Source organism: Chenopodium quinoa, unplaced genomic scaffold, assembly GCF_001683475.1.
Source record: "Chenopodium quinoa cultivar QQ74 unplaced genomic scaffold, ASM168347v1, whole genome shotgun sequence".
Lineage (NCBI taxonomy): Eukaryota > Viridiplantae > Streptophyta > Magnoliopsida > Caryophyllales > Amaranthaceae > Chenopodium > Chenopodium quinoa.
This window is the reverse complement of record NW_018742763.1, coordinates 7,053,532-7,066,687: the sequence shown is the minus strand read 5'-3', so window position 1 is coordinate 7,066,687 and position 13,156 is coordinate 7,053,532. Positions and strand designations below refer to the sequence as shown.

Below are 13,156 nucleotides of genomic sequence, written 5' to 3'. Positions count from 1 at the left end.
CCAATTCAAGCGCGCCCGCGCCGTTCAGTTTTCGCGGATTGTGCTGAAAGCGCGTCAAAATTGCGCAGACTCCCTAGATTGTGTAAATTTTCGGACCAAAACATTGGCACGCCCGCGCTATCTTGATTTCGCGGACCGCTCCTAAATCGTGACAAAATCGATCCAACTCTCTGGATTGTGGAGCTTTTCAGACCTTGATTTAGGCGTGCCCGCTCCAAATTTGCACGCCCGCGCCACTTTGTTCTCGCGGATCGCTCTTCAGTCGCGACCAAATCGTGCTGGCTCTCTGCCTTTGGTTTGCATTTGACCTTAAATTCTCAAAAAAATTCATTTTGCTACAACTCTTAACTCTCTTTTCTCAAAAAGACACACAATCACACCTACATCACAATAGAGCAAGAAAAGTGTTAGATGGATCAATTTAAGTGTTTCAAAAGAAAATAAAATCAAACTAAGCTAGAGACCGGGTTGCCTCCCGTAAGCGCTTTGTTTCACGTCGTTAGCTCGACTTCCTTGAAATGAAATCAAGGGGACTTGAACACATCAATAAGTGACAAATTTTCTGGTTTTGCGATTGGTTGACCCTCAAAATATGGCTTGAGACAGTGTCCATTCACTTTGAATGGAGGGTACTTGTCATTGAAGATCTCGATTGCACCGTACAGGAAGACCTTGGACACTTGGAATGGGCCGCTCCATCTAGATTGTAGCTTTCCGGGAAAGAGCTTGAGCCTTGAATTGTAGAGTAGGACCTTTTGTCCTTCCACAAACTCTTTCTTGGAGAGTTGCGCGTCATGCCATGCTTTGGTTCTAGTCTTATACAAACTTGCGCTATCATAGGAATTCATGCGGAGCTCTTCTAGCTCATGAAGATCTAGCAACCTTTGTTCACCCGCGGCATGGAGATCAAAATTGATTTTCTTAATGGCCCAATTTGCCTTATGCTCCATTTCAACCGGGAGATGACAATTCTTCCCATACACAAGCCTATAGGGAGTTGTCCCAATTGGAGTCTTAAAGGCGGTCCTATAAGCCCATAATGAGTCAATGAGATTACTAGACCAATCCTTCCTTGTTCTAGCAACGACCTTCTCCAAGATGACTTTCAACTCCCTATTTGTGACCTCTACTTGACCACTTGTTTGGGGGTGGTAAGCAAGGCCTCGCTTGCGCGATACACCATACTTTGAAAGAAGCTTGTTGAATGTATGGTGCTTGAAGTGTGAACCTCCATCACTTATCATTGCCTTAGGAACACCGAATCTTGGAAAGATGACTTTCTTGAACAAATTAACAACCACCTTTGAGTCATTGGTAGGAGATGCCACGGCTTCCGCCCATTTGGAAACATAGTCAACGGCAACAAGAATGTGTCGGTTCCCTTGAGATGAGATGAAAGGGCCCATGAAGTCAATTGCCCAAACATCAAAGATTTTGAGCTCAAGGATCGGATTTTGAGGCATCTCGTCACACCTTGAGATGTTTCCTGTCCTTTGGCACCTATCACATGTCTTCACAAAGGACCAAGTGTCCTTAAACAAAGTCGGCCAAAAGAGCATCGATTGCAAGACCTTAGAGGCGGTCTTTTGGGCACTCATGTGTCCACCACAAGGGGATGAGTGGCACATTGAGAGCACACTTTGGAATTCTTCATCGGGAACACACCTCCTCAAAAGCCCATCCACCCCTCTTTTCAACAACGTTGGATCATCCCATATGTATTTCTTGGCTTCATACTTAAGCCTTCGTTGTTGTTAAGGAGTGAAAGTTGGTGGAATATCACTACATGCAAGGTAATTGACGATGTCGGCAAACCAAGGGGTTTCCTTGGCATCAAGAGCATATAGCACATCATCCCTTAAAGCATCTTCAATCGGAAGGTCGTCTTCAATCATTCTTGTGCTTCCCAATCTTGAAAGATGATCGGCTACCACATTCTCGGCTCCCTACTTATCTCTTCATTCCAAATCGAAGTCTTGAAGGAGCAAAACCCATCTCAACAACCTTGGCTTTGCCTCCTTCTTGCACATCAAGTACTTAAGAGCCGAATGATCGGTGTACACTATTGTCCTAGACCTAGTGAGATAGGGCCTAAACTTCTCAAAAGCATGAATAACCGCTAGGAACTCCTTCTCGGTTGTGGTGTAGTTCCTTTGCGCATCGTTGAGAGTTTTGGACAAATAGGAAATCACATGTAGCCTACCGTCTTTTCGTTGCCCTATAACCGACCCAATGGCCTCATCACTTGCATCACACATTAATTCGAACGGTAGCGACCAATTAGGTCCTTGGACAATTGGAGCGGAACACAAGGCTTCTTTCAACCTAAGAAAAGCACTCAAGCAAGATTCATCAAATACAAAATCTTTATCTTGTTGTAGAAGAGATGTGAGGGGCTTAGCAATCAAAGAAAAGTCCTTAATGAAGCGGCGATAAAAGCCGGCATGACCAAGGAAATACCTCACTTCTCTCACATTTGTGGGAGGGGGAAGCTTCTCAATCACATCCACTTTTGCACCATCAACTTCGATGCCCGATTGGGAGACCTTATGGCCAAGCACAATACCATTCTCCACCATGAAGTGACATTTCTCCCAATTGAGCACCAAGTTGGCACTCTCACATCTTTCTAGACAACGAGATAAATTCAAGAGGCACATCTCATATGTACCTCCGCCCACAGAAAAATCATCCATAAAAACCTCCATCTCTTCCTCAATCATGTCACTAAAAATTGACATCATGCATCTTTGGAAGGTAGCCGGAGCGTTACAAAGACCAAATGGCATCCTACGGTAGGCAAAGGTACCGTAGGGGCAAGTGAAAATGGTCTTTTCTTGATCCTTTGGGTCTATTACGATTTGGAAGAATCTCGAATAACCATCAAGAAAGCAATAGAATGCATGCTTTGTAAGCCGCTCAAGCATTTGATCGATAAACGGTAATGGAAAATGGTCTTTGGAAGTATTAGCATTCAATTGGCGATAGTCAATACACATACGCCAACCCGTCACAAGGCGGGTTGGGACCAATTGTTGCTTGTCATTGACCATTACCGTCATCCATCCCTTTTTGGGCACTACTTGAACCGGGGACACCCAATCACTATGAGCGATTGGATAGATGATCCCCGTTTCAAGCAACTTAGAAACTTCCTTCCTTACAACCTCTTGCATGGAAGGATTAAGTTTCCTTTGCCTTTGCCTACACGGCTTAGCACCCTCCTCCAAATCAATTTTATGCATGCATAGAGAGGGGCTTATACCCTTGAGGTCCTCAAGGGTATAACACAAAACCTTTCTATGCTTTTTCAAAACATTAAGCAATAGGGAGGTTTGCTCATCCGTGAAGCTTGCATCGACAATGACCGGGAAGGATTCATTTGCATCTAGGAAAGCATACATCAAACCCGAAGGTAGAGGTTTCAAGTCTACCTTCAGTGCTCCCTTACCATTGGAGACCTCTTCCTCTTCTGCTTGGAAGACTTCATAAGTTGGGAGTATCTCTCGGTCGGTGGTTGCTTCCACTTTGTCATCAAGCATCTCCTCATATACTTGCATCTCCTCCTTTTGATCACCTATCTCATTCTCATTCAACAAAACATTCTCAAGTGGATCGTTAGAGGCATGCACATAAGGGTATTGAAATTCATTCATCAAATTTTCAAAAGTATCTACCCTAAAGCATTCATTACTTGCGAAAGGTTGTTTCATGACATTGTTCAAATCAAATTCAATAGAGTCATTATTAACCTTCAAAGTCATTTTACCTTCTTTAACATTAATTATTGCTTTAGAGGTTGCTAGAAATGGTCTACCCAAAATTATAGGAATCCTCTCATCCTCATCCATCTCTAGAACATAAAAGTCCACCGAAAATGTGAACTTACCAACTTTAAGGGGAATGTCCTCAACTTTCCCTATGGGAAATTTAGTGGACCTATCCGCTAGTTGGAGGGTGATGTTAGTAGGCGAAAGGCTTCCCACATTGATCTTTTGGTAGACCAAGAAGGGCATAAGACTTACACTAGCGCCTAGATCGCACAACATCTTTCCTAAGTGAATCTCATTAATGGAACAAGGAATGGAAAAACTACCAGGATCTTGCAATTTTGTTGGAAGCTTGCTAGAGAGAATGGCACTACAATTTGCGGTCAAGTTTACGGTTTCAACTTCTCTCTTCCCATTCAATAGGTCTTTTAAGAACTTAGATTAGTGGGGCATCTCCTTCATGGCATCCACAAAAGGTATCGAAACATGCAAACCTTTGACTACTTCTAAGAACTTTCCAAATTGGGCATCAAGCCTAGACCTAGAAAACCTTTGGGGAAATGGCAATTTCTCATTCCTAGGTTGTCGATTTAGGGGCAAAAGTGTTTGATCTTTGTCACTCTCTTTTGTTGGCTCCTTCTCTTTTTGCTTCTCACCCCCTCATTTTCCTTCTAGGACCTAACTCTCTTTAGGTGGCTCATCCTCATCTTCTAATTATATCCTCACATTTGAACTCTTCTCATTATTTGACTTACTCTCAAGGACTTTTCCGCTCCTAGTAGTGATAACATACATAGGTTTGGGGTTGACACCTTGACTAGGAAAAGAGGAAGAGGAAGAAGGGGAGGATGAAGAACTAGGTTGGGCTATTTGAGAGATTTGGGTCTCTAGCATTTTCATATGCGCCTTGATTTGCTTCTTTTCCTCCTCTTGGCTTTTGTTAAAGCTCTATTGATTCTTGATGAATGCTTGAAGCACGCCCATCATAGAATCCGGAGCGGCTTCCATTTGAGGAGGAGGTAAGTTGGAATGTTGGGCTTGCGGTCTCACTTGCTCAAAACCGGGAGGTCTATTTTGAGGCCTTCCATTTCCGGAATCCTGATTGGAATTAAAACTTTGTTGGTTGTTAGAATAGTGTTGTTGGTTTTGATTCCAATTGGGCCTTTGGTTTGAGTAACTTCTTCCATTGTAATTGGAAGAGTTTCCCCTACTTTGGCCTTGGTTATCATAACCACCACCACTTTGATTCCATTGATTTTGATTCCAACCTTGGTTTTGATTCCAACCACGGTTTTGGTTTTGATTCCAATTTGGCCGCATTCCAACATTTCCCTCACGGGGCACAAAATTCATGGTATTGACATCTTCAACATTATCATCATTTTCATGGGGAGAGGGACCTTCACTTATGGACATACATTGTTGAGAATTATGATTATAGTTTCCACATATATCACAAAACATACAACCGGAAGGCATAGCATTGTAATTAGAAGGAGAAGAAGTAGAGGGGCTCATACCATGGCCTCCCTTGGTAGAAGGGGAGGAACTTTGAGAATTCGTCTTCATAAACTCCTCCATTTGCTTAGCCATTTTGGCTATTTGGTTCGAAAGGTTGGTGATTGCATTTGTTTGCTCTATGGATTGCACCGTACCTTTGCTAGAAGTGGCTTCCCTCTCAACTTCGTACCAATCCTCATAATTGCGCACAACATCTTCTATGATACTCTCCACTTCATCTTCCCTTTTGTTCATGATTGGGCCTCCGGCTCCAGCATCAAGGCTAGTCTTGCTTTGAGGGGAGAGTCCTCCATAGAATTTTTGGAGAACTTGCCAATTAGGAATCCCATGGTGTGGGCATTGCCTTTGTAACTCCTTGAATCTCTCCCATGCCTCACAAAGAGACTCTCCACCTCTTTGGCGGAAACTTTGTATCTTTGAGCGAGTCTCGACGGTTTTCTTGTATTGTAAAACCTTGGAACGCCGTAGTTACCTCATTCCAAGTTGTGAGGGAACCGGGAGGAACATCCTTGTTCAACCAATGTTCCGCCGCTCCCATGAGTGAGAATGGGAACATCTTCAATCTTATGTACTCTTGGGAGACTCCATTGATCTTGATAGTGTCACAATACTTGAGAAACTCTTTGAGATGCTCATAGGGATTCTTAAATTTCCCACCGGTAAATTACCTCTTCTCTATCATTGAAATGAAATTAGGCTTTATCTCGAAATTGTTTGCTTGAGTGGTGGGGGCTAAGATCCCACTTTGAGAGGCATATGGTTCGGGTGCTCCAAGTTGCTTTAGTGACCTTTGATCACCCATGTTTCCTTGATCACCCATGCTTTGTTGATTATGGTTATTGGCAAATGGGTTGGGAATTGAGCCTGTGGATGGTTCACCCTCCTCACTTGAAGTGGGTGAAGATGGGGTAGGGGAACTTCTCACTTCCTCTTGAAGTGGGTCTTCACCTCTCTCCCTTTCTCATCTCATCAGAGTTTGCTCTAGCTCGAGGTCTATGGACATCAAAGGCTTAGAGCAATTATGCCTCCTGTGCATATACAAAGCTAAGCAGAAAGTGAGCACTGACAAGATACGGAAAAACAAAAGAAAGGAAAAAGAACTAGTCTCAATAAGAAAATAAACACACAATGGAAACCGTTTCCCCAACAACGGCGCCAATTTGACAGGCGTTATTTTAGGTCGTTACTAAGATACCTCTATCAAATTATATTTGTAGTCCTAAATATTCAACTAAACGAGTATAGAGGCAAGTTAAGGGTTGAACACAGGGAAACGATTAAGCACCGCTATTTTTCTCCTAATGTCAATTTAGTTCGGTCAAGAAATATGGTGGGTAAAGTAATGACTAAAGGGATGAAATAACAATTAAAACAAGCACTAGGGGGAAGGATCAAACATGCTATGAACTTAACAATGCTAGGCATCGGGAAATAGGTTTACATGCAAACCAAGCGACTCGTACAAGGCAATATCAAGAATACCCTCTAATCACCTATCGGGATTAAGAGCTTTCCTAGCTAGCATACACTTACACTATCGTTGTAAGGCATACAAACTAAGGTCATGCAATAATCAATCACCTAATGACTATTCCTAAATCACACTATTGTCATGATTTAGTTCAAGTCACTCAACCACAACATGCATATGGCCATAAACATGGAATGGCCAATAAGTATAAGCACAAGGAAGATTTAATCACAAATATTCCAAATTAACCTAGCCTAACATACATAAAACTCAAAGCACCTTCACCAAACCCCTAGCAACAAGAAACTACTCACTATCCATAACTACAACTACAATCATGCTAAGCAACATTGTAACCAATGAATATTAAGAAAGACAAGGTCTTTATCAACTAAACTAACAAAGGTAGAATCTTTAATCATAAAAACAAGAGAATATAGAGAAATATACCAAAACCTTCATTGAAATCCAAGTAAAGAACCATACATCACCCAAGCTTCAAGCTTGACCATACACCAATGTTGCAAAATACTTCTTCAAAAACTAAGAGCAAAACTAGTGTTTATGGGCAATGAAATTACACTAAAAACTATCAAGATTCTTCAATACAAAAATGGCTAAAACAATAACCTAGAAAAATTCCTCAAAAGCTCTCCTACAAGGTTTCTATCCAAAAGTATCCTAATGATAGAATGTTGTTAAATGTTAGCCGTTTTTTCTCTCCCTTCTTGTTTGGACTGAATTTGGGATTTGAATCCGCAGCAGATAGGCACGCCCGCGCCCAACAAAGGCGCGCCTGCGTGTTAGATGATGGCGCGACCGCTCCTCGAAATGTGCGCCCGCTCTAAAGTGGGTATTTAATGGTTGGTCTAGCTCATCAGCGCGCCCGCGCGCAAGGGAGGCGCGCCCGCGCATCTAGGTGGTGCGCCCGCTCCTCAGGTGGTGCGCCCGCGCCATTTGTCTGGTTTGGAATTCTCCCGTTTTGCCCTTGTTCCTTCCATCTCTGAATTAACGACATACACCTACAATCATGGAACGGGAAGGCAAAGCGTAATTTAACAAAAGGCGAGGGGAGTATAGACTACCTGGTACCATTCCGCAAGTACCATTCAGCTTCTTAACGAGGACAACGTTTACTACCCAATCCGGGTAGTAGCATTGCCGAATGAACCCGGCATCCATCAGCTTCTTGACCTCAGCAGCAACCGCCTGAGATCTTTCCTCGCCGTGATTTCTTTTCTTTTGCCTAAACGACTTCTTTTTTGGATCCACGGCGAGTTTGTGTACAACAAGATCCAGGCTGACACCTGGCATCTCTTCCACTTCAAAGGCAAAAACGTCTTTGAATTCTTTCAGCTCTACACCCAACTTGGCAAAAGCAACCGTCCCCACCTTGACGGTTCGTTCCGGACGGCTATCGTCAAGAACAATGTCAATATTTTCACCAGCCGGCTGGGGACGGAGATCATCTGACCGCTCCCTGATCGGTGATTGCTATTGCTTCTCTTTTTTGACGGCCACCAAGTGGTCCGCCTTTCTCTTTTTGCCGGCTGCTTTGGGAGCTAGCGCGGCTTCCTTGAAGTCATCAAGGTCGATGGGTTCCTCGCCTTGGCCGGCTACGCCCACAGAAGGCTTGACGTCTGAGAAGTAGCACTCTCTTGCCGTCTTCTGATCCCCATTTAGGGAACCCATTGACCCATCATCCCTCTCAAATTTGATCAGCATGAGGGATGGGATGATGGGTGAGAGACTTTATGCATGCTGCTAGGCTTGTACTTGAGCTTCGCTAAGCACCGATAGCTAATAAGGTCAGACGAGCTCCCGGTATCAATGAGGATCCGGCCCACTCGTTGGTTGACAACCTTGCACTCGATGACTATGAGGTCATCATGAGGCCGCCTGACCTTGCTCCGGTCCTTTTTAGAGATGATGACCTCAGGGAAGGTGTCTTTTGACGCCTGACCCTCATCCACTGAGTTAACCTCCAACTTTTTGACGTTGTCCTTGGTGCCCCGGATGGTAGGACCCCCTCCCTCGAAACCGCCTGCTATAGTAAAGATTTGTTCTTCATCAGTTTTAGAGTTTATAGCAAGGTTGTCAGGCTTCTTGGACGGCTGTCCATTGTTTGTTCTTGGGTTACCCTTGGACTTCAGAATATAGGACTTCAAAGCCCCCTCACCAGCTAGACGGTCCAGTAACTGCCTTAGGCTATGGCAACCATTGGTGTCATGGCCTATATCCTCATGGGAATGACAGTACTTGCTCTTGTCCCGGCTTTTAATGGGACTTTTCATTGCAGCCAATTTCTCAATGGTCAACTAGTCTTTAATCTCCATGAGGATGGAGGAGCAGTTCTTGTTGAACTCGTACTTGGGGACGTACGACTTCAACTCTTTCTATTTCTTTAGGGACGGGAGACTAGAATTGTCCGCCACCCAGACTTCTTTTCTATTTTTGCTCTCTTCTTTTTTGGCCGACTGAGCTAACCGGCTCTCTTTTTTGTCGGACTTTTAAGGGTCCGACGGCTGCTTGATGGCAGAAAGCTCCATCGCCTGTATATAGGCTTTGACTTCCATCAGAGCTTCTTGGAGGGTAGCCACCCTCTTTCTGACTACGTCGAATTTGAAAGTCGACCCGTCTTTCAGACCCTTGAAGAAGTCTGTGTAGGCTACTTCGTCAGTCCTTGGATTTGAATTCTCATCAGATTGAACCGCCTGACATAAGACCTTAGCTCTTCTCTGTCTCCCTGCTGAATAGCCCCCAAATCAAGACTTGTCTGGGCTAAGATGTTCATAGAGAAGTTGGACGCGAACAAGTATGCAAGCGTCTTGAAGTTGTTGATGCAACCGGCTGGCAGATTGCCAAACCATCGTTGGGCTATGCCCTTCAACGTCGTCGGGAAGTATCGACACCAGGCAGCGTCATCCAACCCTTGTAAGTACATGAGGTTAGTATAAGCCATTAGGTGGTCTTCTGGATTGGTGGTACCGTCATAGGTACCAACCAACACATTCTTAACCTTGGTCGGCTGAGCCGCCTCGGTAATCTCCCTGGAGAACGCCGACAGCTGTTCCCCAAGGTTTAGTAGTCGGAGCTACGAGTCCATGGGCTGGACATTTTGTGCCACCTGACCCCCGAAAAGGGCCGGCTGCATGTAGGGTGATCCATACGACATGTATGGCTGGTAGGGCACATACGGAGCCGACTGGATAATCTGAGGGCCAGTACGTGCGGACATGCCGCGTGACTGACTCTCTCAGTTTGTTTCCGAATACCTCATTGAAGTGTTCCGAAAACTGTCTGGGTAAGTCGACGTTGAAGCCGACTCAGACAATTGTTGACTTCTCTTTTGCTCAATTAACATCCGGGTATCCGAGTAAGTCTTTTTTGATCCATCCGGCTGGATCTGTCGAATTACCTTCCTTTTCCCTTCTACAGGGAAACGAAATTTTGATAGATCGAGCATGGGCCCATCCATCCCTTTTAGCTTAGGGTGAGGAGTAGGCACTCGATCCTTCACTTTCTTCTTCCTAGAGGGAGAAGGCTTCTTGGCCGACTGACCCTTGTTGGTGCCATTAGACTTGTTTATAAGGTCCTTGATTTCCCCTTTGAAACTCGTCATGAATTTCATGAGTTCGTCTCTTGTAACTTGGGCAGCACCCTCTACCGCCTGGGGTGTCCCAGCCGGCTTGACGGTTGGGTTGCTAGGACCAGCTTTGTCTTCGTCCCGTTCCCTTGTTTCCTTGAAACGGGTGTCTTGTTCTGAATGACCCGTCTGGGGCCACATAGGTGTCGACTTCAAGGTCGTCACTACTATCTTGGTCCGTGTGGACCTCGGCTTCTGTCGTAGGCTGTTTGCCTTCAGCAGGCAGTACAGACTCTGATGCCATCTCAAAAGTACTCTCCCCACAGACGGCGCCAAATGTTTCGGGGTTTTTGGAGTCCCTCAAGAGAGTTACAATTCCAAGTATGTGCATCGACCGTCTGTACCTGCAAAACCACAGAAAACTCCGGTTGGGTGGAGTTTCGCATCCGACGATCAAGTTAGAACGTATCCGGATGTAAAAGTGCGGAATGGAAAGGTTTTTTTTCTCGGATTCCGGGAGAATTCTGCATAATATTGCTCGGGTTTTGTGTGTATATTTATGAATGTGCAATAAATGAGGATTTTCCTCTATTTATAGTATAAGGGGATCAGTTCCCCTTTCATGGGTTGGAGTGCCACGTGTCACCAGAGGATTGGTTCTCTTAGGACCCCTCTGAGGCTAACACGTGTCAGCACACGATTGGTTCACGTGGACTGGGTATTTTTTTACCCTAAACAGGTGTTGTTGAATTTTTTTAATATTTATGAGAGTTTTTAGATCAGATTAATAAATCACTATACGTTCAAATACAAAAAAAAAATTATATTATAATACATTAGACTGCACGGGTTTAAGACTAGTTAATTTATAAAAGTAGACATTATGACAAATCCAACAACATATTATATGATCATATATATATATACATATATAAAACCGAGTTACGGTGAGAACTAGGTGAATAATAGGAACTAAGAACTAACTACGGCCGTCAGATCTAACTTGGTCGCGCGCATGATGAGCGGCCCAGATTAAGTCACACATTCAGTTCATTTCCCGAAAATCAACGCACGTTTTCTCCTTTCTCTCTCCTCAAGCATTTTCTCTCTCCTCCATTACAACGACCTTCGAGTTTTCTCTACTCCATTGAAGCGACTTTCGTGCTTTCACTACTCCATTAGAATACATATTTTTGGAAGTTGTATATTGATAAATTGAAATGTCTGCTTTTAGAATAGGTAAATATTTTGATAAATGAAAATAGTTTCTTTAGGAATATGTAAATTTTTGGTAAATGAGAACAGTTGCATTGGAAGATGGTATTGTAAGGGTAAGGTATATTAAGAGCGGGAAATATAGGGGTAAATTTTAGTATTTTAATTTAGGATTAAATATACATGTAATCATAGGTAAAAGACGAGACGCCCAAAATATAATAATTAGACATAGAAAAGTGACGAAGGGAGTAATATCTTAGGCAAACTATTGTACAAAATCGAAGACAATATGGAGTATGAAATATTTATTTCATCAAATTAAGCAGTCATGTAGGCGTCGTAATCGTTGGCCTATTTTAGTATGTGTGAATGTACTTGGCAATCGTAAAAAAATGTGGAATTGATATTAAAACGAAAGAGACAAGGAACAAAGTAGGGGGCCACTAACAAGTTTTAAAGAACTTGTAATCCGTTCATGGATTTTAACAAAAAGGACAAAGGTAACCACAATTTTTAATCTATGAAAATTACAACCCATCTACAATTCATGAGATTGCTAACTTCATGTGGTCAAAAGAGAGTTCAGTGATGATGGTATGAAATTGAATCAAGAATACAATTATGCCCATATTGTCCTCTACTCAGTTCTTATAGCGACTTGTGTACGAGTAAATTGCAATTGAAAAGACATACGTACAGAGATTCAATTTGCTCCAAGTTAGTTGAATATTTAATGCACATGTAATTGCTGAAATCATGACCACTTAATTAAACAACATAATAAATGGGATATTAATCGATTATCCATAATTGTCATATTAATTATGATTTTCAGATAAAAGTCTTTATTAGCAGTAGTCATCAAAAGAAGCGCGCCTACTTAAGCATGTTGTGAATATGCTTGACAATCATAAGAATTGGAAATAACATTATACAACTAGGGACCAAAAGTAGGGAGCCGTCAACAAGCTCTTAAGGAGGTTATAAACCGTTCATGAATCATTAAATGCAATCGCAAAAGGGACAAAAGCAAAAGACAACAACAATTTGATCCGTGAAGGTTACACCCCATTTATAATCCACGAGATTACTAACTCCATATGGTCACGAACTAGAGATGAAGGATCGGGGATGATGGTACGAAGTTGAGTCACTGAAGTTAACTTCGCTCGTATTGGCCTCTACTCGATCCTTATGGTGAAAAGTACTTCTTGCTATTCAAAAGGCATACAACAAAGTTCAATTTGCTCCAAATGAAATTTGGCCAAATTGGTTGAATATTAATGCATACATAATTCTAAATATTTCGTGATTACTTCTGTTTCGGGGTTTTTTAGAATCCCTCGGGATACAGGTCGTATGTAATACCCCGAATTTTGGGAAAATATTTTAATAATTTCTTGAATTATTTAATTTGGAGCCAAAATGAATTTTAAATTTTGGCGCCAAATATAAGCATTTAATCATTTGAATAATTAGTTATTTTCGGATTTCTAAATTAATAATATTGGTTTAATTATCTTTTAAAGGTCAGTCCATATTTTGTTAGAAATTTCAAGAGTTTTAAAGATAATACCTAATATACATAAT

The 13,156-nt window shown here is 42.6% G+C and overlaps 1 protein-coding gene across 1 annotated transcript; it reads right to left on the bottom strand.

Moving 5' to 3' along the window:
• Window positions 1-524: 524 nt before the first annotated feature.
• LOC110724358 (protein NYNRIN-like) lies at window positions 525-1,895 on the bottom strand. The gene is made up of 2 exons (XM_021903781.1): window positions 1,816-1,895; window positions 525-1,500 (listed from the first exon to the last, which is right to left on the bottom strand). Exons 1-2 carry the CDS (start codon window positions 1,893-1,895, stop codon window positions 525-527), a joined length of 1,056 nt encoding a protein of 351 aa, XP_021759473.1.
• Between the last annotated feature and the right edge of the window lie 11,261 nt (window positions 1,896-13,156).

Coding starts and splice junctions, on each gene's coding strand:
- LOC110724358 (XM_021903781.1), bottom strand. CDS start 1,895: ATGATTGAAGACGACCTTCCGATTGAAGATGCTTTAAGGGATGATGTG. Junction 1,501..1,815: donor GATGCCAAGGAAACCCCTTG/GTTTGCCGACAT, acceptor GACATGTGATAG/GTGCCAAAGGACAGGAAACA.